Source organism: Myodes glareolus, chromosome 14, assembly GCF_982192425.1.
Source record: "Myodes glareolus chromosome 14, mMyoGla1.1, whole genome shotgun sequence".
In the NCBI taxonomy this organism is placed as follows: Eukaryota; Metazoa; Chordata; class Mammalia; order Rodentia; family Cricetidae; genus Myodes; species Myodes glareolus.
Window position 1 is genome coordinate 11,457,501 of NC_142039.1, and position 22,807 is coordinate 11,480,307.

General features: G+C 36.2%; 1 protein-coding gene across 3 annotated transcripts in view; it reads right to left on the reverse strand.

The window, feature by feature from the left end:
- The window catches only part of Malrd1 (MAM and LDL receptor class A domain containing 1), a 614,092-nt gene that overhangs the window by 308,922 nt on the left and 282,363 nt on the right, over positions 1-22,807 (reverse strand). For all 3 annotated transcript variants that reach the window (XM_087896346.1, XM_087896345.1, XM_087896344.1), the window contains one exon: positions 2,999-3,246. In XM_087896346.1, the coding sequence (XP_087752472.1) occupies positions 2,999-3,246 (248 nt within the window). The remainder of the gene's footprint in view (positions 1-2,998; positions 3,247-22,807) is intronic.

The window sequence follows — 22,807 nt, forward strand, 5'->3', positions numbered from 1 at the left end:
TTCTCTAAAATCTCCTTGTTGGCAATTAACATTCAATGCTCAAGTACGAAAAGATAGAAACTTTATGTCACAAGGTCTCTGTCTTCAGTAATGGACTGGTGACATCATGAAAGCATCTTCATTAAGGCCCAAATGGGTGTTTTTTGTGTTGAATTACAAAGGGGTATTTTGTTTATTCTACTATATTCTTATAATGGAAGCACATTTTTAGTGCTATAGGACAAGGAATTCCACAGAGCAAACCCTGCAGATTTACTCTTACCAGATTTTACTTGGGATGCTAGAAAGAGGCACCAGCAGAACAGACCTTGGAACTTCTAAAACTAACAAAACTACAATTTCAAGGGATTCATATTCCAATATGTCAGAGACAGAGTTTATTACATTATCAGTCATTATGACATGGTAGAAGAGAGTGAAGAAAAAATCTGGGAAAAAGAAGAAAATGGGTTCTAAACAATAATAATTCAGAGCTTTTAAAGGCTTTTATTTTGTCAGGTGTCTGAGAGAAAATGATTATAGGAGGCACTTTTTATACAAGAAGAATACACTACTGAAACATCAACAATTGTGCAGAGAATACTCTGGAGAAATAGAAGGAATGTGCTTCAAGAGTGAAAGATATGGTTACTTAATATGTGTAATGGATTACTACTGAAGCTTGGACTACGAGGAGAGCCATGGATGTGAATATCCAAATTCCCTAGCTGATGAAATCTCCAAGTGTTTTTCTTTGTAAAATTATCTCCACTGGTTAATTTTTCCAAGATGAAATTTATGATGGTTTTTCTGGGACACAAAAACTTATCTAGATTACTTATTTTAGGGATGAATATAAGGGACTGGCCAGATCTCATGAATCAACAGATAGGAGGAATTCAAGATCAGCTTTGTGACCCCCTGTTGTGTGAATCCCAGGCAGCTACAAGCATCTCTAGCCAATGTTCTGCTCTACATTCTCATTAATATAAAGACAATGAAACATGTAATTTCTACCTGTATCTTAAGGTATTTTTAAATCATGCCAATAGGTTTACATGGAAACAACCCCCTCACCTTTGTTTCCAGGAAGACTGTTGGTGAAAACAAAAACTACCCCCAGGGTAAGAAGGAATGAACATCTGTAAAATATTAAGTCTTCTAAAGATTTTTTTTTACATAAAATCTTCATTATCTAAAGATTCAATTTCCCCATCAATTTCAGTATTCTCCCTGCTACCTGCTTTTCATAATGAAAGAGAAAAACAATTTCATTTTCTTTGATTAATGATATCCCATAAGGTGAAAGAACACACACAATTTTACCAAAAATTTCTTGTTGTTCTGCTTACCTCATATAAATATATGTCATCCTTGAGAGCCAACAATTCTCAGGATGACCTTTTCTTGACTATTTCTATTAAATCTATATCATAAATATTAACAAAATAAGCCATTTCTCTTAAAAAATTTGACCCTTCCAGGTATCCCTTATAATTCTCAGACAGGAGGTTTTAATATGAACAACTATAATTTAGTGACCAAAGGGATATAGAAATGTATGAGATTTTTAGTTTCTATGACAAAACAATTATTTTAAGCATTCATAGAAAATACTGTAATAGAAAAGCTTGGAAATCAAACTATAATTTCATATATTTTATGCTTTACTAGTTAATTAGGTGTGTAGACTAAAACTAACTTGCAATTTTGAGATTTTTCTAAGGATATAGACAACTAAATTTATAGACATAGACTTAACGTATATTTAATCTGGTATGTCTAACTTTCAATTTTGAGAAAGTGTCATTTCTTTGCAAAACAGAAAAAGCATGTAAAAGGATGTTTTATTAAATTCAATTTGGTACCAAACCAAAGTGTAGTTTTGTTGTTTGATTTCTCACTTCCATTCTGAACTTCTGACCAAATTTTCTCTCTAAAACTCTTATCCAATTCCTCTTTAGTAAAACCTTACTGCCCAGCTGAGATCAGAGATTACTCTGGGAGAGTCCAATTGTGAAGGCATCCTAGGATGAGACAGAAAATCCCCTTTGATGAACTGAAGGTTTGCCAAGGATTAAGACCAATGGCAATGGCTGCTTTCTGAAGGCTGATGCACATACCGTTTTCTTTGGGTTACAGCTACCTCTACTGCGCACACAGTACAACAAAGAGCATCGTTTTGAATATCATATCATAACAGTTTAGATTGTGAAACTTTCATCTAACTTGAAATGAGCCGAAAACAAACTTCTTTAATTAAAATTTACTTCCTTTCAGTGTTCAAATATTGGGGAACAACCAACCCAGCAAATGTATGCTATAACATAATTTTAATGTTGCATATCTCATAGTACAAATAAGTGGAGTATTTATTTAACAGTCTCTTGTGAGCAAGGTAACAGGGGAATGGCTTCTAAGAGCTTACTTTATAGTTAGTGTTTTAAATTACATTTAGTTATGTTGAGTCCTGTAGCTGAGATGCCTTAGACATTTGTTCAAATTTTTATAAGCTAAGGATGAAGTCCTGCTTTTTCTTGCCTATAATTTTTCTTCATTGTTTTAAGGACCAAATCTACTTTTTTCCTCCCTGAAAAGATGTCTTTGTCTCTTTTATAGATAGCTTTAGCTACATCAGAGTCTTGAATATATTATTTATATATTGCATGTTATTTATTTATTTTTCTTAGTGGTGGTCATGAAATTCTCATAGTTTCTATAATCACTAAACTCCTAGGGGGAACAAAACTGGTTTTTTACTTATTTTGTACTATCTATAATCATGAATAGTTAACCCTGGAATTTTTCCCGTTATTTCCAAAATTCTGACTTCTGTATAGTTTATTCACAAGAGAATTTCTCCAGTAATTCTAATAACTGTTCCCATTTATTCTTTCCCCTCTCAAATATGCTATGCTGAGCAAGTCCAAATACACAAAGTTTCTAGCCCCAGGCATCCCATTTTCTGCACATCCTTCCCAATACCTGTTTTTAAGATTCCTGAATTTTCCCCTCATACCTTGCAGTCTTTGCTTCTCTTGCTTATAACTGGACTTGAAATTCTGGCTGTTTTCATGGACTGCTGTGGAAAAAAGGTTTTAAGAAGGATGTAATGACCAGAAGAATTTCCCAGGGTGTGGTCTACAGCTGGCTCCATGCTTGCAGTTTGGAAGTTGCTGGATTTCAGATTCCAGTCAAAACCCTCATCCTGATCCTGCTCCCAGGCACAAAGGTCAAATTCGAAGTCACAGCGCCTACCAGAGGTACCTGTAAATATTGCAAACTTAAGTTGGAAAGAAAGAAAAACTACCTTTAAACCTTCATTTTTTTTTTATTTTCCCTAAATCTTTTCTTTTCCATTCCCCCCCATTTACTGTAAATAGATTCTTTCTCATACAATATATTCTGACTATAGTTTCTCCTTCCTCTACTTTTCTTAGTTCCTTTCCCCCCTTTCCTCCCTTCCAGATCTACTCCCTTTCTGTCTCTCTTTAGAAAAGAACAGGCAAAATCATTATATCAAGGTTGGGCATGCCACGCAACATGAGGAAAACAGTCCCAAGAGTCTGAGACCCACTTGTTCCAACAGTTAGGATTCCTATACAAATATTAACCTGAAAACTGTAATATATATGCAGAGGACCTAGTGCAGACCTATAGGTCCTGTTCTTGTTTTGGTCTCGTATGTGCCTTGATCAAATGATTCAAGGGGCGTTGCTCTCCTGGTGTCCTTCTTCCCCTCTGACCCTTTCACTTTGCACTTCCTCTTCTGCAGGATTCCCTGAGCTCTAAGGAGAAGGGTTTGATAGAGACCTCCTTCTAATGACTTATCACATCCAAAGATCAATGCAACCATTCAAGCTGCTCTGCGATTTTTCTATCTGCAGTGGATAGTAATTAACACAAATACCCACAACACAAGTATCCATCGTGTAGAAAATAAGAGATTTTAGAGCGCTTAGAGCAAAAGGGGAAATATATTTCATTCCCCCACTAGGCTCAAGGATCATTGTGGAAGACTGGCTGAAAGAGTGTAAGATCCTGTCATAGTAGGTGACTATTAAGAAACATCTGTTGTACACAGCAGGGAACCACACATATGAACTTGCAGCAATTGTAACAGCATTACAGAACATATGAAAGGCAAAGCAAAACCAAATCCCAGGACGAGGGTTGTGGTGGGGGTGAGCATACAATCCCAATCCTACCCATGAAGTACTTGGCAATTGTCAGTTTTCAAGAGGAAGAGACAGTTTTCTCTAAGAGTGTAGCGTTTGGCAAGTGAACCAGTGAAAGGTCACACATCCAAGACTGCCTGGACATCACAAATTGGTCTTGAAGAATTTAAGAGCAGCAGGAAAGGACAAAGATGCAGAGAGAAAGGGAAGGGTCTAGGAGGATGGGGAGGAGGAGCTTGAATATGATCAAAGTACATTGCATGAAACTGTCATGGAAGTAATGCAAATAAGTACATAATTCAAAATAACAAAAACCTTGTGTCTTGCAATAATAAAACGTCTAAATGGTTTATCCACAGCAGTGTTTAAATATAATACTTTAGTTTGTTGTATACAGTTGTGACCACGGCTTAAACAAGTTTAATTTTTTACAGATCTAGCATTAGCCTCAAAACCACTAAGAAAAAGGTGTTAATGTTGTGCTGCTTTCCTCCCTGAAACATGAATTCATATTTCATGAAATGAACTATTTCTTTTCTTTCACCTTTGTTTCTTGTGTTTCATTAAATAATTAAGAATGCTATTATTAAGTAATGAAGTCTAACTTGATAAATACTCCCTGAAACAAAAGTTATAACTCATCATTTTAATTGTTTAGAAAAAACTATTTAATATAGACATTGGAAATTTGTGGAATTTTATATAAAAAGTGAAATATGCACTAACTTGAGTTAGTTATTGCAATAAGTTGCAGAAATTAAAGGTTAAGTTGTATGGAACATCAAACTATCTCTTAGATGTTCTCTTGAATATTTAACTACGTGTATTGTTTAAGATAAAATTTCTTCACGTTTAAATGTTTGTGGTAGTTATACAGACATCTCTTAATAGTTATATAATAGGCTATGAAGCTAAAAATGTTGGTGAAAATGTTTCAGAATTAAGGCATATGCTACAATTCGTCACGTCATACAAATTATTTGCTCAGGACACTTATAAAAATCATTTAATGTTTTTTGGTAATTATACTATTTCCTCTTTTCTTCTCTCCTTCCAAACACTTTTATACACCCCTTCTTGTTCTTTTTCATTAATTATTGATATCTACAAATGTATATATGTATACATATTAACACTTTGAGGACATATTTTAGCTTGTATAAAACCTGAGTATTTTGCTCAACTGTAGCAAAATTTATTATTTTCAAGTAATAAGTTTTGATTAATTTGTACTTAAATATTAATGAAGAAATGAAAACTTGTGAAAGCATAAACATATTGTGAGCTAGTTTCCAGAAGGTGAAAAGCACTTAAGCAAAACCTTTGCAGCATGTCCGCCTCTATTCAAACAAATAGCAATCCTGCGAAAAACGCTTGTTTGGACAACTGCTTGAGTTATGCTAAGGCTATTATATTTAAATGAATGTGAATGATTTTTATCATCAAAACACCAGGAACCATCCTCTCTAGCACACTGGCCAAGGAAAAAATAATAAAAGCATGTAGAAGGGGCAGCAATTTCCCCATAAAGAATTTACTACACAATACTCTCCATAAAGTGTTCTTTCTAAATTCTTTCTATACAGCACCAAGGAATATATTTTATTTATGAACATAGTCTCATCACTGATCGGATAAAGTTTAAATTAATAAACTCTGTGTTTCTATAGGTTATGATGCAAGGAATGTGAAATAAACAGCGTTTATGATTATTGTCATACCGTTTGGAAAGATAGAAATTTTGTGGTTACTTTTTATCATTTTTGAGGCAGAGTAGTGATTTTTAGATCTTTCCTCTAGCCACATTAAACATATGATTCTAATGTGGCTTTGACTGTCTGAAGCTACTTTGCGTTGATTCTCTGTGGTTGTCTGAAAAAGCTGGAAGCAGAAGCCTCTCTAGTGTCCTTCCATAATCTCATTTCTTAAGCTGTCTCATGTTTTACTAATATGTTCCCATAAAACAGGAATTGTGAGACACAAAAGTATTTGGAATTCAAACACACATATACCCTGAGTAAAATGTAGTTGCTAGGTCCAAACTCTACCATTGTGCTAAATTTCCAACCACACTGTTTTTTATTATTATAACAAAAGTTTGGTCAAATTTAGACTCAGTTTAGGGTAATGTTTTCATCTTTATATATGCAAATGTCTTTAAAATTTTTTGGCTGGTAATGATGTCTCTCTGGTTGACCAAGGATTATGTCTGGATGATTAAACGATGGCTGTGAATGACTGTGAGTCTGCCTGATTGAACTTGAGATCTTGAGATCTTCCTGGAACCCATAAAATTTCTATCTTATTATCAAAAGTATGTTAGATAATATTATTGTTATTCAGAGAAGTAATTGCTGGGGGAGCCTATGTTTTAGATCTCTCTGAATGGTTATCTATTGCCTGGAGATAATTTCTGAATACTGGCCTTGATTTTCTTCTAAATTATTTCTCTGTGTTTTGGGTTCTATCCGACTCCACTCAGGTCTTACATTGCCATACACTCTTTAATTAAAAACTATGTTTTATAGTATGTGTTCAGTTTATTGAACCTTCATCAAGTAATAAGGTTTATTCAATAATAATATATAAAATTATCATATAAATTGTGGCCTGAATTGTGGCAAATGTTGCATTCAGTTATCAAGTGTTCTATGCCTTTTTTCTAACCTAAACATCAAAACCTCACAGAATTATTTGAAAAATAAACCTTTTATTTTTTCTTTATTCCATATACAAATATATTTTTAAATGATATGTTGTACTACATAGGAGAAAGTTAGTAAATTATATCTTCATTGTATTTTTTATTTAAGCATGCAATTACTTTGACTCAGAAGTCTATGCTAAATTGATTGGTTCCTCATTCAGCTAACCTTAAATCTTAGTCTATATTTTAATTATCTCTTTGCCATTATTTACATTACTAGTAGGCATATTCCCATTCCATGGTTTATTAATGTCTTATTTATTTATTTATTAAAAATTTCCACCTCCTCCCGCCTCCCTTTTCCCTCCCCCTCCCCCCTTCCCCTCCTTCTTTAGTCCTAGGAGCAGTCAGGGTTCCCTACCCCTTGGGAAGTCTAAGGTCCTCCCCCCTCCACACAGGTCTATAAAGGTGAGCATCCAAACAAACCAGGCTCCCACAAAGTCAGTCCATGCAGTAGAATCAAAACCCAGTGCCATTGTCCTTGGCTTCTCAGTCAACCCTCATTGCCAGTCACATTCAGAGGGTCCAGTTTGATCACATGCTCCATCACTTCCAGTCCAGCTCCCATTAGATCAGTCCCCCCGTCTCAGTGGGTTATTAATGTCTTTTACACTGTGTAACTTTGTGTTTAAGCCAACACAAATCAGAAATACAATTTTATTCACTGTCATTTCTGTTTTCACCTTTTCTGATACCTATTATCTCATCTCAGTTTTTGCATCTTAGTATTTTTTGTCTCGAGAAAGATTTGTACTTCTTTGTCAGAAAATTTCTATTTTATAACATAATTCCTGCTTAAAATTTCACTTATGAATGTAACTGCTATTTTTATAAATCTTCCTTGTCTTGTCTAACTCCATTCTAATCTGCTTCTTTATGCTCCTACTTCCTTTTACTCCTATTTTACACAAATCCTCTTTGTATGTGTTTAATGCACACAGTGTATATTAACCTGATTTGTCCAAGTAAAATTGAATAATACATTTTTTAAGAATGAATAATCCTGATCCATGTTATTTAGCAGTATCTGGGTAATAATACAGAAGTAGCTTTAGAATATGTGGCTACTATTTGGTACTCTCAATTTTGTTTATTGTAGAAGCCCTTTTCTTGAGGTCATGCACTGACCATACCCCAATTTCTAAGACATAATAGATTATAATTACTGTGAACTTTTGTAATGAGGTGGAATTCCTTCTCACCCTGCTTTTGGCTCTGTGACTCCCTAGTCACCACAATATTTAAATAATTCCAACAGCAACAGAACAGGACACCACTCATCATAATATCCCAATTCTTGTTTTCCTCCTAGATGTAACCCTAACCCTCCTTGCCCATGTTGGGCCTCACATTACAAATGAAAATGAAGTTCTCTCCTTACTTTATGTAATATTCTTTCTTATTTCAAGAGAGTAATAATCTAGGGGAAAGTACAAACAACTCACTTTGTTAAAATTATAAAGCACAAACTGACTCTTGAAATGTTAGATACCTGTTTAAGCTACTTAAAAGAAAATGAAGTTGTTTTATATTGACTATTGGAATTCAAAAACTATGTACTCACATGTAATAGCATTTTTGTATGGATAGCAAGGTCATTAGTTTTTTTATAAACTTGACACATGCTAACTCAGTATCGGAATAGGATTCTCAATTGAGAAAATGCCTCAATCAGACTGCCTGTTGGCATCTCTTTAGGCATTTTTCTGGATGAAAGGTTGATATTGTTGGCTACATCCCACAGGGAAGTGGTGTCACTCATGGGCAATGGTCCTGAGTTATGTAAGAAATCAGGCTGAGCAAGCCATGAAGTGCAATCAGTAAGCCGTGTTCCTCCATGGCTTCTACACCAGTCCCTGCTTTCCAGGCTGCCTTGAGCTCCTGCTCTAACTCCCCTTTTGATACAGTGGGACCTGAGAATTAAAACCTGAACTAAACCCTTTCCTCCCTAAGTTTCCTTGGGTGATGATGTTTTATCACAGCAATATAAACCCTGACAATGAGAGACAGGGAGAGTATATTTTACTTAAAAAATGCATTAGAGGAGGATATTTAGAGAATATGCAAATGCAAAAGTAAAAACTACATGCTGAGCTGAGTAGTTTCACATACTCGATAAGGTATAAAAAACATAACATAATAATAGAAGTTTATTGTAAGTAAATTTTAAATTATATTTCTAATTCTAAATTTTAAGTGCCTGAATTAAGTGTAAGCCAGGGTAACTATAGCAGGAAACAGGACTGACACCATTAAATATAAAATATTTCAAATTTAGTTTCTACTAATTTTTTATTAGATTACCAGTGTCCTTCCTTGCTATTAGCTCAGCAGAGGTTTCTGAATCCTCACATTATTACTGCATGCACAGCTAGTGATGCTGACCACTTTTAGAGTCTTTGTCTTTGGTGATCACTATGATTGAGTGTTTTCCCTCCTTTTCCTTCTGCTGCCTCTGATTCTGTCACTTTTGTAAGCATTCTCCTCTTAACTGTTGGTGCTATTTGGGATTATTCATGTTATTCCTGTTGTCTATTCTCTCTATGCTATTAACCTCCTGATTACATTTTTATTACCATTGTGGATATAATACAATATACATAGTCTATTTTTGTTACCATCATGTATGGATATAATATAATTGCATATATTATATATTATATAATAGTGTGTGTGTGTGTGTGTGTGTGTGTGTGTGTTTTCCTGACATTATAAAAACTATAGAAAAGTCTTTCTCAAACCTGAAAACTTTGTGGCCAGCTCTTGAATGGTAACATTTCTAACAGTATTGGATACTTGTCAGGCTATAAATCAATACATGAAGCTGTGAACTTTAAAGCTTTTTGCCCTTCTTTAACTAAGGATAGTGGATGATATTGTCAGTAATCCACTCACTAAACCCAGATAGTCCATTAAGTATCCTTTAATAAGTAATTCTCAGATTTATAAGGTCCTCCTCCCAATAGAAATTAACTTTATTTTCTTTGAAAGTACTTGACATGGTGGTCTCTTTAATAAACTACTCAGGAGCCTTTCTGTGACCCTCAATTTCTATAGTTGTCACCATCATATATTGTCAGAGTACTATCTCTAAAACTCAAATTGATGGCACAGCCACTCTTCTTATATTGTTTAAGTGGCTTTTAAAGCATTCACTTCTTTGCACTGGTTTACTTTACCTGTTGGTCCCCTTTGATTTATATCTAGCTGTATCCCATCTGAAATGGAATGTCCCAGGCTGATCATACCAACTCACAATAATCTCTTATACTTTTGCATCTGTGCAAGCCACTCTGTAATTCAACCATCCGGAATTATTGTCTTCTATCTTCTTATACACAGCCTCATAATCCTTCTTAGACACAATTAACACAAGGCCAGTTAAAGGCATTAAAACTGTTAAAATTCTTAGGTTGTTTGATTTTCTAGATAGTCAAAAATTACAAAGATCATTGTGATGGTATAATTATTACTAAATTAATTCATTATTTCTTGGATAGTTAAGGAAAATTTTAAAACTTAAAAACAACCAATGGGAGAAATGGTGAATTATAGAAGATTAGGTGATGCATGCAAGATAACATCAAAGCCTTCACAAATGCCTTAACTCTTGTATTCAAAATATGATAGAGGATGCTGAAGACATGCAAACTCAGCTTTATAAATTTAATAATATTTAGGTTTTACTATTAAGAGGTAGAACCTTTTAGTCGGGTGGTGGTAGTGATGCCTTTAATACCAGCATTTGGGAGGCAGAGGCAGGCAGATATCTGTGAGTTTGAGGTTAGTCTGGTATACAAGAGCTAGTTCCAGGACAGGCTCCAAAACCACAGATAAACCCTGTCTTGAAAAAACAAACAAACAAACAACAACAACAACAAAGAAGTAAGAACCTTCAAGAAATGTTACCATCAAAAGACCATAGTAGGAAAATATGGAAACAGTGATTTAGTATTAGAAAGTTATTACTATACTAAAGGGTACCTGAAAACCAGGCAAACTTTTTAATTTGAGATGGTGTGCTTTCCATAGAAAAGCATTCAAGTGAGAGTTAATTGACTCTTAGGCACCGTCTCCCAAGTCACACAAGTTATAGGAATGATCTCTCTGCTGACTGTGACTTCATTTGTCAATATATTTAAAAACAATTTGAAACCCTGAGGCTGGTTGACCCATATACTTGTCCTAGGGAAGTCTTCACATTTTAATAGAATGGAATAAGTGCTAGAGTGGAAAGCTGAAAAAGTAAGTTTGATGATAACAGAACAAAAATAAATCCTTCAGAACAATCTTGTATCCTGTTCTGAAAGGCTTGGAGTAATTTTTAAGACTCACAGAATTCCATAATTGTTCATAATTGAATCACCTTAACTTTGACATCTCTCTTACTTATATAAGGATAAATAGGGTTTTTATGTCTACATGTTTTCATTATTTAATTAATTAATTTTATGTATTTAAAAACTGACATGAAAGAAAAAGAGAAGAAACATAAATCTCCAGAATAAATAAAAGAGAGACATTCAAGAAGTTCCGGCTATCAAAACTACACTAGGAAAATTCTTTTTGTTTTTTTTTTCTGAGATAGAGTTTCTCTGTCGCTTTGGAGCCTGTCCTAGAACTAGCTCTTGTAGACCAGGCTGGCCTCAAACTCATAGAGATCTGCCTGCCTCAGCTACCGCTTCTCAGCTCACAGTAGGTAAATTCTAAGAACATATATACATATATAAATAAGCCTGTTACTTGAGAAGCACATAGGTATACATTAGAAAACATATTTTGATTTTGTTTTATGACTATTAAGAGAATGCAACTAATAATAAACTTTTGCTAATAATCGAATTTCAAGGCTCAATTGGTCTTACTGAAGATTTTCCTAGAAAATATTCTGTTCAACAGATTGTAAGAAATGACAAAAGTCCCTATGTTCATATCACATAATTGTATACATAGAAACTCTAGAACACATGACTTAACTCAGAAATTTTATGCAGTGATAGAAAATAATACATAAGACAGACATATAAAATTAATTTCATTTTGTGAAACCTAGAAATGAACACTAAATAATGTATATCACTTGTAATTTTTCAAAGTGAAATTATTAGGTATAAATCTATTAACCACAAATAAAATTTGTACTCTGACACTAGAAATCATTGATCACAGAAGTCAAAGATTTAAGAAATGGAGAGAACTATTCTCAAGAAGCGGAAGATGAAACTCATGGAAAATGTTACCTCTCCCAGATTCTCTTCCTCATTTAATATAATTGTGAACAAAGTGATATTTTAATATAAATGATATTTTTCCAAACCATAAATTTAAAGTTAGGAGTATTTTAGTAATAAAATATCTATTAAAATATCAGAAGGTAAAGGGGATATTATTACATAATTTTAAGGTGTAACAGTTTTTAGCTATCATGTAGTAGTAGCTATGAAAATTGTGCTTAGATGGTACAAGAACAGATACTTTGTGATGATCAGAGTTATAAAGCTGCCACCAATCTGCTATGAAGCAGCTCTCAAAACTGGACTGTTGATTTTCTTACACTTCTGAAGGCAAGAGTCAAAGCTCAGTTGGTTCTGCTGCCTCTAGCCCACCTTCAGGGAGAAAGTCATCATGACCAAAGTATGTGGCAGAGAAAACCATGCAACTAATGATAATCAGGTAACACACTGGTAAGAGAGGAAAAGAAAAAGAACATATTACAATGTTCTTGAGAATATCACCCAGTGACTCAGAATTCTCTCTAGGTTTGTGTCTTTGATAGTTTACTATATTCTCATAGTGCCTTGCTGTGAACCAAGTATTTACTTTATGAGTCTTTGTGGGACATGCTGGGTCCAAACAAGAGAACATGTAGAAACCAACAGATCAGAAGGAGCACAATGTAGCTTTAGTCATTACAATCAATTATATTTGGCATGGATGTAAATGGCAAAGTAATAAAGAAAAAAGCAATTGAATGGAGGGCATACTTTGGAAGTTGTTGTTCACTTTTGCTAAAACTGTCTCCCCAATATCTGCATTGTAGTGTGTAATCTCATGTGATGTGTATATGTGATCTCATAATTATATCTCAATCTTGTGGGTACATATATCTGTGGGTGGTCAGGAAAATGACCTTTCATTTAGATATATTATTTTGTTATATAGAAAATATATTAGAACGTACTTCAAAACTGGGTCTGTTTGTTCCATGTTCACAAGTTGTTCACTTTCACCAGAGAGCAAGTTCAAACTAGACTAAATGATTTTTGTAAATGGATCATAAGTTTAAAACTTTACAGTTATGTGCAAGGCCAGAGTCACAGATGTCCAACAAAGGTTGCAACACAAAGCACTGTAAGAAAAGCATGTCAGTTCTTTGTTTGCCAAGTCTGCTGACCATAGGCCTATGTCTCAAAGTTTGTCACTGGCACTGTGCCCCATCCTTGGCTGGTCAAAGTCTTTCTTCTGTAATCATGAAACCTTGAAATCTTTGTGTTGCCATTTCAAATGACTCAATTACTTATTGCTTACCCTAGGAATGTGCTTTTGACCAATGAGAAGTAACTCTTGTAACTTTTTCATTTTTTCAAGTCTCCTGAAACAAAAGAGATTTTAAACTAGAGGAGAGGAAACTAGGAGAAAATAGAATTAGAACAGAGACAGAAGAATATAGTGACATGTTTGGAATAGCACAAGGTGACAGAGCTCATTATCCATCAGGCACCCTAAGAAAAAAGTGTCCTTTGCCTGCTGTAGAACCCATTTTGAACCCTGATGAGGACCTTGGGACTGGACCCTAAAGGCACTCATTAGAGTTTGTGCCTCAAAACAATGAAATTATATTCGATATTGTACAAACTAAGGGTAATACAAATTACAGTCATACTATCTCATACCCATAAGAACAGCAAGAATAAAAATAGTTACAATATCAAATGTGTAAGCGTTAGAGAAAAAGCACCTCTTACTCAGTGTCAGTATTCATGCAAGATAATATAGTTAATATTTTAAATAAAAACACTGAATATTATATCTATATTATAGAATATGAGTAAGAAATTAAAAAATTATTTATATAAGCAATGTCAATGTATCTCGATGGTGTTATCCTGAGAGAAAAGAGATGGTCTGGGGAAGCCATTTAATTTTTTTCTAAAAATGATAAAATATAAAACTAGAAATCAATTTAGAATCCATAATTTTCCAAAGCTAAGAATGGTGGAAGTAAGGATAACTGTATGGGATAGGCCAGAAGATATATTTATGAAGACAGAAACTACTAACTGTAGTAATGATTATAAAATGAGCACATATAATAAGGTCCAAAAAGCTAAACACACATATTGTGCCAAAACCACTGTGTTAGTTGACACTTTACTACAGTTCTTTTCTGTTACTAATGCTATAAATATGTGAAGGACATAAAAGACTTCTGTACTATCTGTGCATAGCTTGCAGTACATTCATATTATCTCAAAATCTAAAGGAAATTGATATAATTTTGCAATTATTACAGGGTGATCTCAGTAAAAATTAGTGATACAATCATTTCATTTGAGGTTCCCAATTTCCTTATCATTTTCATCAAACAATAATAGTAACACGAAAAACTAAGACCTTTGCTAACAGTGCTTAAAAAGTAGATTCTGGGGAAGTTCTATCCAGAGAGGTGAGTGGGTGCTTGCCTGGGCTCTCTGTCCCAGAAGAGAGCACAACCCCTTCCCCCTCATTTTCTGCAGCAGGGTCTTCGGTGTCCCATGGGACCCCTCCCTGCCACCACTGCTGCCGCCCTTTTGTCTCCTGGGTCTGGGAAACACCAGCTAGCCCTGCTGCAGTGCTGAGAAGTTCTATCCAGAGAAGTGAGTGGGTGCTTGCCTGGGCTCTCTGTCCTGGAAAAGAGCACAGCCCCTCCCCCCTCAGCTTCTGCAGCAGGGTCTTCGGTGTTCCATGGGACCCCTCCCTGCTCCCACTGCTGCTGCCCTTTTGTCTTCTGGGTCCTGGAAATACCAGCTATCCCAGCTGCAGTGCTGAGGAGTTCTATCCAGAGAGTGCTGAGGAGTTTCATCCAGAGAGGAGGAGATGGGCAGGTGCCCATGCAAGAATTCCTCCAACAACCTGAAAGGCAACATGACATCTCCAGAATCCAGGGATCATGAAACTAGAAGAATTGAACACCCTACTGCAGAAGAAATAGAAGAAATCGACTCTAAGCGAATCTTTATGAAAATAATAGAGGAACTTAAACAGGAGATGAAAATCAGCCATAAAGAAATGGAAGATAAGTATAACAAAAAGATTGAGGAAATGAGTAAAGAAATGGAAGAGAAATATACCAAAAGGTTTGAAGAGATGAGTAAATCCATAAATGAAATTCTGGGAAACCAAGAAAAAAACAATCAAACAGGTAATGGAAACAGTTCAAGATTTGAAAACTGAAATGGAGTCAATGAAGAAATCACAAGCCAAGGGCCGGCTGGCTAGGAAAAATCTAGGTAAACGAACAGAGACTTCAGAATCAAGCATAACCAACAGAATACAAGAGATAGAAGAAAGAATCTCAGACTCTGAGGACACCATAGAGAAATTAAACGTTCTGACCAAAGAAAACAGCAAATCCAAAAAATTCTCATCACAAAACATTCAGGAAATGTGGGACACAATAAAAAAACCAAATCTAAGAATAATAGGGGTAGAAGAAGGAGAAGAATTGCAGATCAAAGGTCCAGAAAATATATTCAACAAAATTATAGAAGAAAACTTCCCCAACCTAAAGAACGATATCCCTATGAAGGTTCAAGAAGCATACAGAACACTGAATAGGCTGGATCAAAAAAAGAAACATCCCCTCGCCATATAATAATCAAAACACAAAACATTCAGATTAAAGAGAGAATATTAAGAGCTGCAAAGGAAAAAGATCAAGTAACTTAAAAAGGTAAATCTATCAGACTTATACCAGGCTTCTCTATGGAAACCATGAAAGCCAGAAGGTCCTGGATAGAGGTACTGCAGAAATTAAGAGACCATGGATGCAAGCCCAGACTACTTTACCCAGCCAAGCTATCTTTCACTATCAACAGAGAAAACAAAATATTCCAGGATAAAAACAAATTTAAACAATACAAGCTACAAATCCAGCCTTACAGAAAGTATTAGAAGGCATATCACAACCCAAGGAATCCAACATTCCTAACACTGCCTACAATAACTCAGGCATCTAGCGACCCTTCACAAGCAGAACTCAAAGAAGGGAAAAACATACACACCACTACCCCCCCCCAAAAAAGAAACCGGAGTCAACAACCACTGATCATTAATATCACTTAATATCAATGGACTCAATTCACCTATAAAAAGGCACAGACTTAGAGATTGGATACGAAAACAGGATCCAACATTCTGCTGTTTACAAGAAACACACCTCAACCACAAAGACAGACATCTACTCAGAGTAAAGGCTGGGAAAAAGTTTTCCAAGCAAACGGACCTAAGAAACAAGCAGGTGTGGCCATTCTAATATCTAACAAAATTGACTTCAAACTAAAAACTATTAGAAGTGATAGAGGTGGACATTTCATACTCATAACAGGAACAATTCATGAGGAGGAAGTCTCAATCCTGAATATCTATGCCCCTAATATAAAGGCACCCACATATATAAAAGAAACACTTCTAGAACTCAAGGCAGTCATCAAGCCACACACACTAATAGTAGGAGACTTCAACACACCTCTCTCACCAATGGACAGATCAATCAGACAGAAACCCAACAGAGAAATAAGAGAATTATTGGAGGTATTGAATCAAATGGACTTAACAGATATTTATATAACATTCCACCCAAATAGGAAAGAATATACCTTCTTCTCTGCTGCCCATGGAACCTTCTCAAAAATTGACCACATACTTGGTAACAAAGCAAACTTCCACAGATACAAAAAAATATTAGTAACCACCTGTGTCTTCTCAGATCACCATGGATTAAAGTTAGAATTCAACAACAATGCTACCCCAGGAAGTCAACAAACTCATGGAAGTTGAACTGTCAACTATTAAATCACCCAAGGGTCAAGGAAGAAATAAAGAAAGAAATTAAAGTCTTCCTTGAATTTAATGAAAATAAAGACACAACATACTCAAACCTATGGGACACTATGAAAGCAGTGCTAAGAGGAAAGCTTATAGCACTAAGTGCCCAATTAAAGAAAACGGAGAAAGCACACATTGGAGACTTAACAGCACACTTGAAAGCTCTAGAAAAAAAAGAAGCTGATTCACCTAGGAGGAGTAGAAGACTTGAAATAATCAAACTGAGGGCTGAAATCAATAAAATAGAAACACAGAAAACAATCCAAAGAATCAATGAAACAAAAAGCTGGTTCTTGGAGAAAATCAACAAGATTGACAAACCCCTATCCAAACTAATCAAATGGCCCAGAGAGAACATGCAAATTAATAAGATCAGAAATGAAAAGGGGGACATAACCACAGACACAGAGGAAATTCAGAGAACCATCAGATCTTACTACGAAAGCTTATATGCCACAAAGTTGGAAAATGTAAAAGAAATGGACATTTTTTTAGATAAGTACCATATACCAAAGTTGAACCAAGAACAGGTGAACAATCTAAATAGACCTGTTAGTCGTGAAGAATTAGAAGTTGTTATCAAAAATCTCCCTACCAAAAAAAGCCCAGGACCAGATGGTTTCAATGCAGAATTCTACCAGAACTTCCAGGAAGAGCTAATACCTATACTCCTTAATGTATTCCACAATATAGAAACAGAAGAATCATTGTCAAACTCCTTTTATGAAGCTACAGTTACCCTGATACCAAAACCACACAAAGACACAACCAAGAAAGAGAATTACAGGCCAATCTCACTCATGAACATCGACGCGAAAATTCTCAATAAAGTACTGGCAAACCGAATCCAAGAATACATTAGAAAAATTATCCATTATGATCAAGTAGGCTTCATCCCAGAGATGCAGGGCTGGTTCAACATACGCAAATCTGTCATTGTAATCCATCATATAAATAAACTGAAAGAAAAAAACCATATAATCATTTCATTGGAATCTGAAAAAGCATTTGACAAAATTCAACACCCATTTATGATAAAGGTGTTGGAGAGACTGGGGATACAATGATCATACCTAAATATAATAAAAGCAATATACAGCAAGCCGACAGCTAACATCAAATTGAATGGAGAGAAACTCAAAGCCTTTCCACTAAAATCAGGAACACGACAAGGCTGTCCACTCTCTCCATACCTCTTCAATATAGTGCTTGAAGTTCTAGCAATAGCAATAAGACAACATAAGAATATCAAGGGGATTCGAATTGGAAAGGATGAAGTTAAACTTTCGTTATTTGCTGACGATATGATAGTGTACATAAGCGATCCCAAAAACTCTACCAAAGAATCCTACAGCTGATAAACACCTTTAGTAATGTGGCAGGGTACAAGATCAACTCCAAAAAATCAGTTGCCCTCCTATACACAGAGGATAAAGAAGCAGAGAGAGAAATCAGAGAAACATCATTTTTCACGATAGCCACAAATAGCATAAAATATCTTGGGGTTACTCTAACCAAGGAAGTGAAAGACCTATTTGACAAGAACTTTAAGTCTTTGAAGAAAGAAATTGAGGAGGATACCAGAAAATGGAAAGACCTCCCCTGCTCTTGGATTGGGAGAATCAACATAGTAAAAATGGCAATTCTACCAAAAGCAATCTATAGATTCAATGCAATCCCCATCAAAATCCCATCAAACTTCTTCACAGACCTTGAGAGAACAATAATCAAGTATATATGGCAAAACCAAAAACCCAGGATAGCCAAAACAATCTTATACAATAAAGAAACTTCTGGAGGCATTACCATCCCTGACTTCAAACTCTATTATAGAGCTAAAGTATTGAAAACAGCTTGGTATTGGCATAAGAACAGAGAAGTCGACCTATGGAATCGAATAGAAGACCCAGATATTAACCCACAAACCTATGAACACCTAATTTTCGACAAGGGAGCTACAGGTATACAATGGAAGAAGGAAAGCATCTTCAACAAATGGTGCTGGCATAACTGGATGTCAACCTGTAGAAGAATGAAAGTAGATCCATATCTATCACCATGCACAAAACTCAAGTCCAAAGGGATTAAAGACATCGACATTAATCTGTCCACTTTGAACCTGATAGAAGAGAAAGTGGGAAGTAGTCTACAAGATATAGGCACAGGAGGCCACTTCCTAAGTAGGACCCCAGTAGCACAGACAATAAGAGGAACAATGAATAAATGGGACCTACTGAAACTGAGAAGCTTCTGTAAAGCAAAGGAGACTGTCAGTAAGACAAAAAGGCTGCCTTCTGACTGGGAGAATATCTTCACCAACTCCTCATCAGACAAAGGTCTGATCTCCAATATATACAAAGAACTCAAGAAACTAGACACTAAAACTCTAATTAACCCAGTTAAAAAATGGGGTACTGAACTGAACAGAGAATTCACAACAGATGAACTTCGAATGGCCAGAAGACACTTAAGGTCATGCTCAACCTCCTTAGCGATCAGAAAAATGCAAATCAAAACCACATTGAGATACCATCTTACACCTGTCAGAATAGCTAAAGTCAAAAACACCAATGATAGCCTATGCTGGATAGGATGTGGAGTGAGGGGAACACTCATCCATTGTTGGTGGGAATGCAAACTTGTGCAGCCACTGTGGAAATCAGTGTGGCGGTTTCTCAGGAAACTGGGAGTCAACCTCCCTCAGGACCCAGCAATTCCACTCTTGGGAATATACCCAAGAGATGCCCTATCATACCACAAAAGTATTTGTTCAACTATGTTCATAGATGCACTATTTGTAATAGCCAGAACATGGAAACAACCTAGGTGCCCCTCAATAGAAGAATAGTTAAAGAAGGTGTGGAACATATATACATTAGAGTTTTACTCAGCGGTAAAAAACAATGACATCTTGAATTTTGTATGCAAATGGATGGAAATAGAAAACGCTTTACTGAGTGAGGTAACCCAGACCCAAAAAGAGGAATATGGTATGTACTCACTCATAAGTGGATTCTAGCCATAGCTAAAGGTCTTTGAGTCTATAATTTGTGATCCTAGAGAAGCTAAATAAGAAGGTGAACCTGAAGAAAATCATATAGTTATCCTCCTGGATAGTGGAACTAGGCAAGATTGCCAGACAAACTCGGGTGCATGGGGGTTGGGGGGGTGGAAGTAAGGGAAGATGGTCAGGGAGAGGGTAGAGGGGGAGGATTGGGGAAGGCTTGGGGGAATGGGAGGGGAGGAGGGAGGAAGGATGGTTGGGGGAGCAGGGAGGTTTATATCTCAGCTAAGGGAGCCATTTTAGGGTTTGCAAGAGAGTTGATTCTGGAGGGGTTCCAGGTAAAAATTAAATGAAAAAATAAAAAAATAAAAAATAAATTAAAAAAAATAATAAAAAAAGAAAAGAAAACGCTTTACTGAGTCAGGTAAGCCAGACCCAAAAAGAGGAATATGGTATGTATTCACTCATAAATGGATTCTAGCCATAATTAAAGGTCTTTGAGCCTATTATTCGTGATCCTAGAGAAGCTGGATAGGACGGTGACCCTGAAGAAAATTCAGGTAGTTTTCCTCCTGGAGATTGGAAATAGACAAGAGTCCCAGGTAACCTCGGGAGCATGGGGGGGTAGGAGGGTTGTTGGAAGGGGAGAGGGTTAGAGAGAAGGGAGCAGGGGAGGAATGGGGAATGCTCAGGGGGACTGGGAGGGGGGGAAGGAGGAAGGATAGATATGGGATCAGGGAAGAATATATCTCAACTAAGGGAGTCAGTTTAGGGTTTACTAGAGACTTGATTATAAATGGGATCCCAGGTCCAAGGAGAGATCCGCAGATTGTTCTCTGGACAGAGGAGAGGGTGCCTGAACTGGCCTTGGCCCATAACCATACTGATGAATATTTTGCTTATCATCACAGATCCTTCATCTGGCGATGGATGGAGATGGAGACAGTGACCCACATTGGAGTACTGGATTTAACTCCCTAGGTCCAAACGAGAAGCAGAAGGAAAGAGAACATGAGCAAGGAAGGCAAGATCAGAGGGAACCTTCATCCAACGATGGATGGTGATAGAGACGCAGACCCACATAGGAGCACCGGACGGAGTCCCCCAAGGTCTAAATGAGGAGCAGAAGGAGGGAGAACATGAACAAGAAAGGCAGGACCGTGAGGAGTAATCACGGTCAGCAATCAGCAATCACCCACTGATACCAGGGGACTGATCTAATGAGAGTTCACCAAGGCCAGTTGACTGGGACTGAGCGAGCAGGTGATCCAGCCAGATTCTCTGAATGAGGCCGGATTCTCTGAATGTGGCTGGCCTGGAGTCTTTCTGAAAAGCCATTGACAATGACACTGAGACTTGTTTCCTCTGCATATACTGGATTTTGGGGATCCAGTCTGTTTGGATACTCACCTTCCTGGACCTGGAGGGAGGGAGGAGGAGCTTGAACTACCCACAGAGTGGGAGACCCTGACTGCTCTTGGGGATGGAGAGGGAGGAGGGGAGAGAGTGGGGGGAATGGGAGGGGGTTGGGAGGAGGGGCAGAAATGGAGACTTTTGTATTTTAATAAACTTTGAGAAAAAAAAACAAAAAAACAAAAACAAAAAGTAGATTCTGGGATTAGAACAATAGCTTAGTGGTTTGGAGCAGTTTCCTCTGACAGAGGACTCCAATTCTGTTCCCTGTACTCACAAAGAGATTTACAACTATCTATAACTGAAGATCCAGGGGATCGATCGCCCTCTTCTAGCCTTTGTGAGCAAAACATATAGGTGACACAGCTATACAAAGTATTCATCATAGATAAATTTAAAAAATAAGTCTTTAAAATATCTTCCACATGAAACATATTTGTTTGCATATGAAAGTATTTTAGGACACAGTATTATGATAAACTTCCCTTGATAATGTTAGTTTTTGAAAACTTAAAATAAATTTTACATATTCAAAGCATTTGAACGATCAATAAAAACATTTCATGCAAAAATTCTTCATCTCTACTGACAATCTGAGTGCAAAATCTGGACAATAATATCCTACTATGTTATACAAAATACTGCATAAGGAAGAACAGGGGTGGGTGCTGGTAATTCTGAAGAGACAATGAAAGGTTTCTGAGCTGTAAGCAGCAGCCTTCAACAATGACTTCCTAAATCTTAGGGCGGCTGGTCCTTCACAGAAAACCTGGCTTATTAACATTATGATATCTGACCTACTTTCTAACATAATCTCCCAAGGAAAGCAAAAGATTCCCAGCTCATGATTAATAAAGTTTCTGAACACATGCTCATTGTTTTCTGGATGATATATCACCTTTATGCAAGCCAATGTTGGGATTAGTGTTTAAGAACAACTTCATTATTTCCCTCTCTTCTCTGCAGAAGCAATTTGCACTTAACTGTAATTTCCCTCTGTCTCAAAATGTGGATATTCATACATCCTCTTCCCTTACTAGACAAGAACCACCAAAATCATTCATGCCATATTTTGTTCTCTATGACTCTGCCAAGGCCAGGTATATTGGAGTTATCAGTGTATGCCACATAAATGAAGACAAAAGAAGCTGGGTACTAGCAAGGCAAGTGGTATGTGCTAATTACAAATTATTTTCTTAGTTTTTTTTTAACATAAATTTTAACTTGAGCAAAACATGGGATTTCAAATTTTTTATGGTTTGGCTTAGTTTTTTTGACTTTGGAATGTGTAAAGAGACACATAAATTTTGATCACAGTGAACTAAAAGTACGCTGTAAGAGTCTCTCCTATGGTACTGGACAGCTGCACGTCATTCAGTAATACACTGCACTACTAAGCTAAGATGGCTCATAGATAAGATATTAAATAGACTTTGGTTA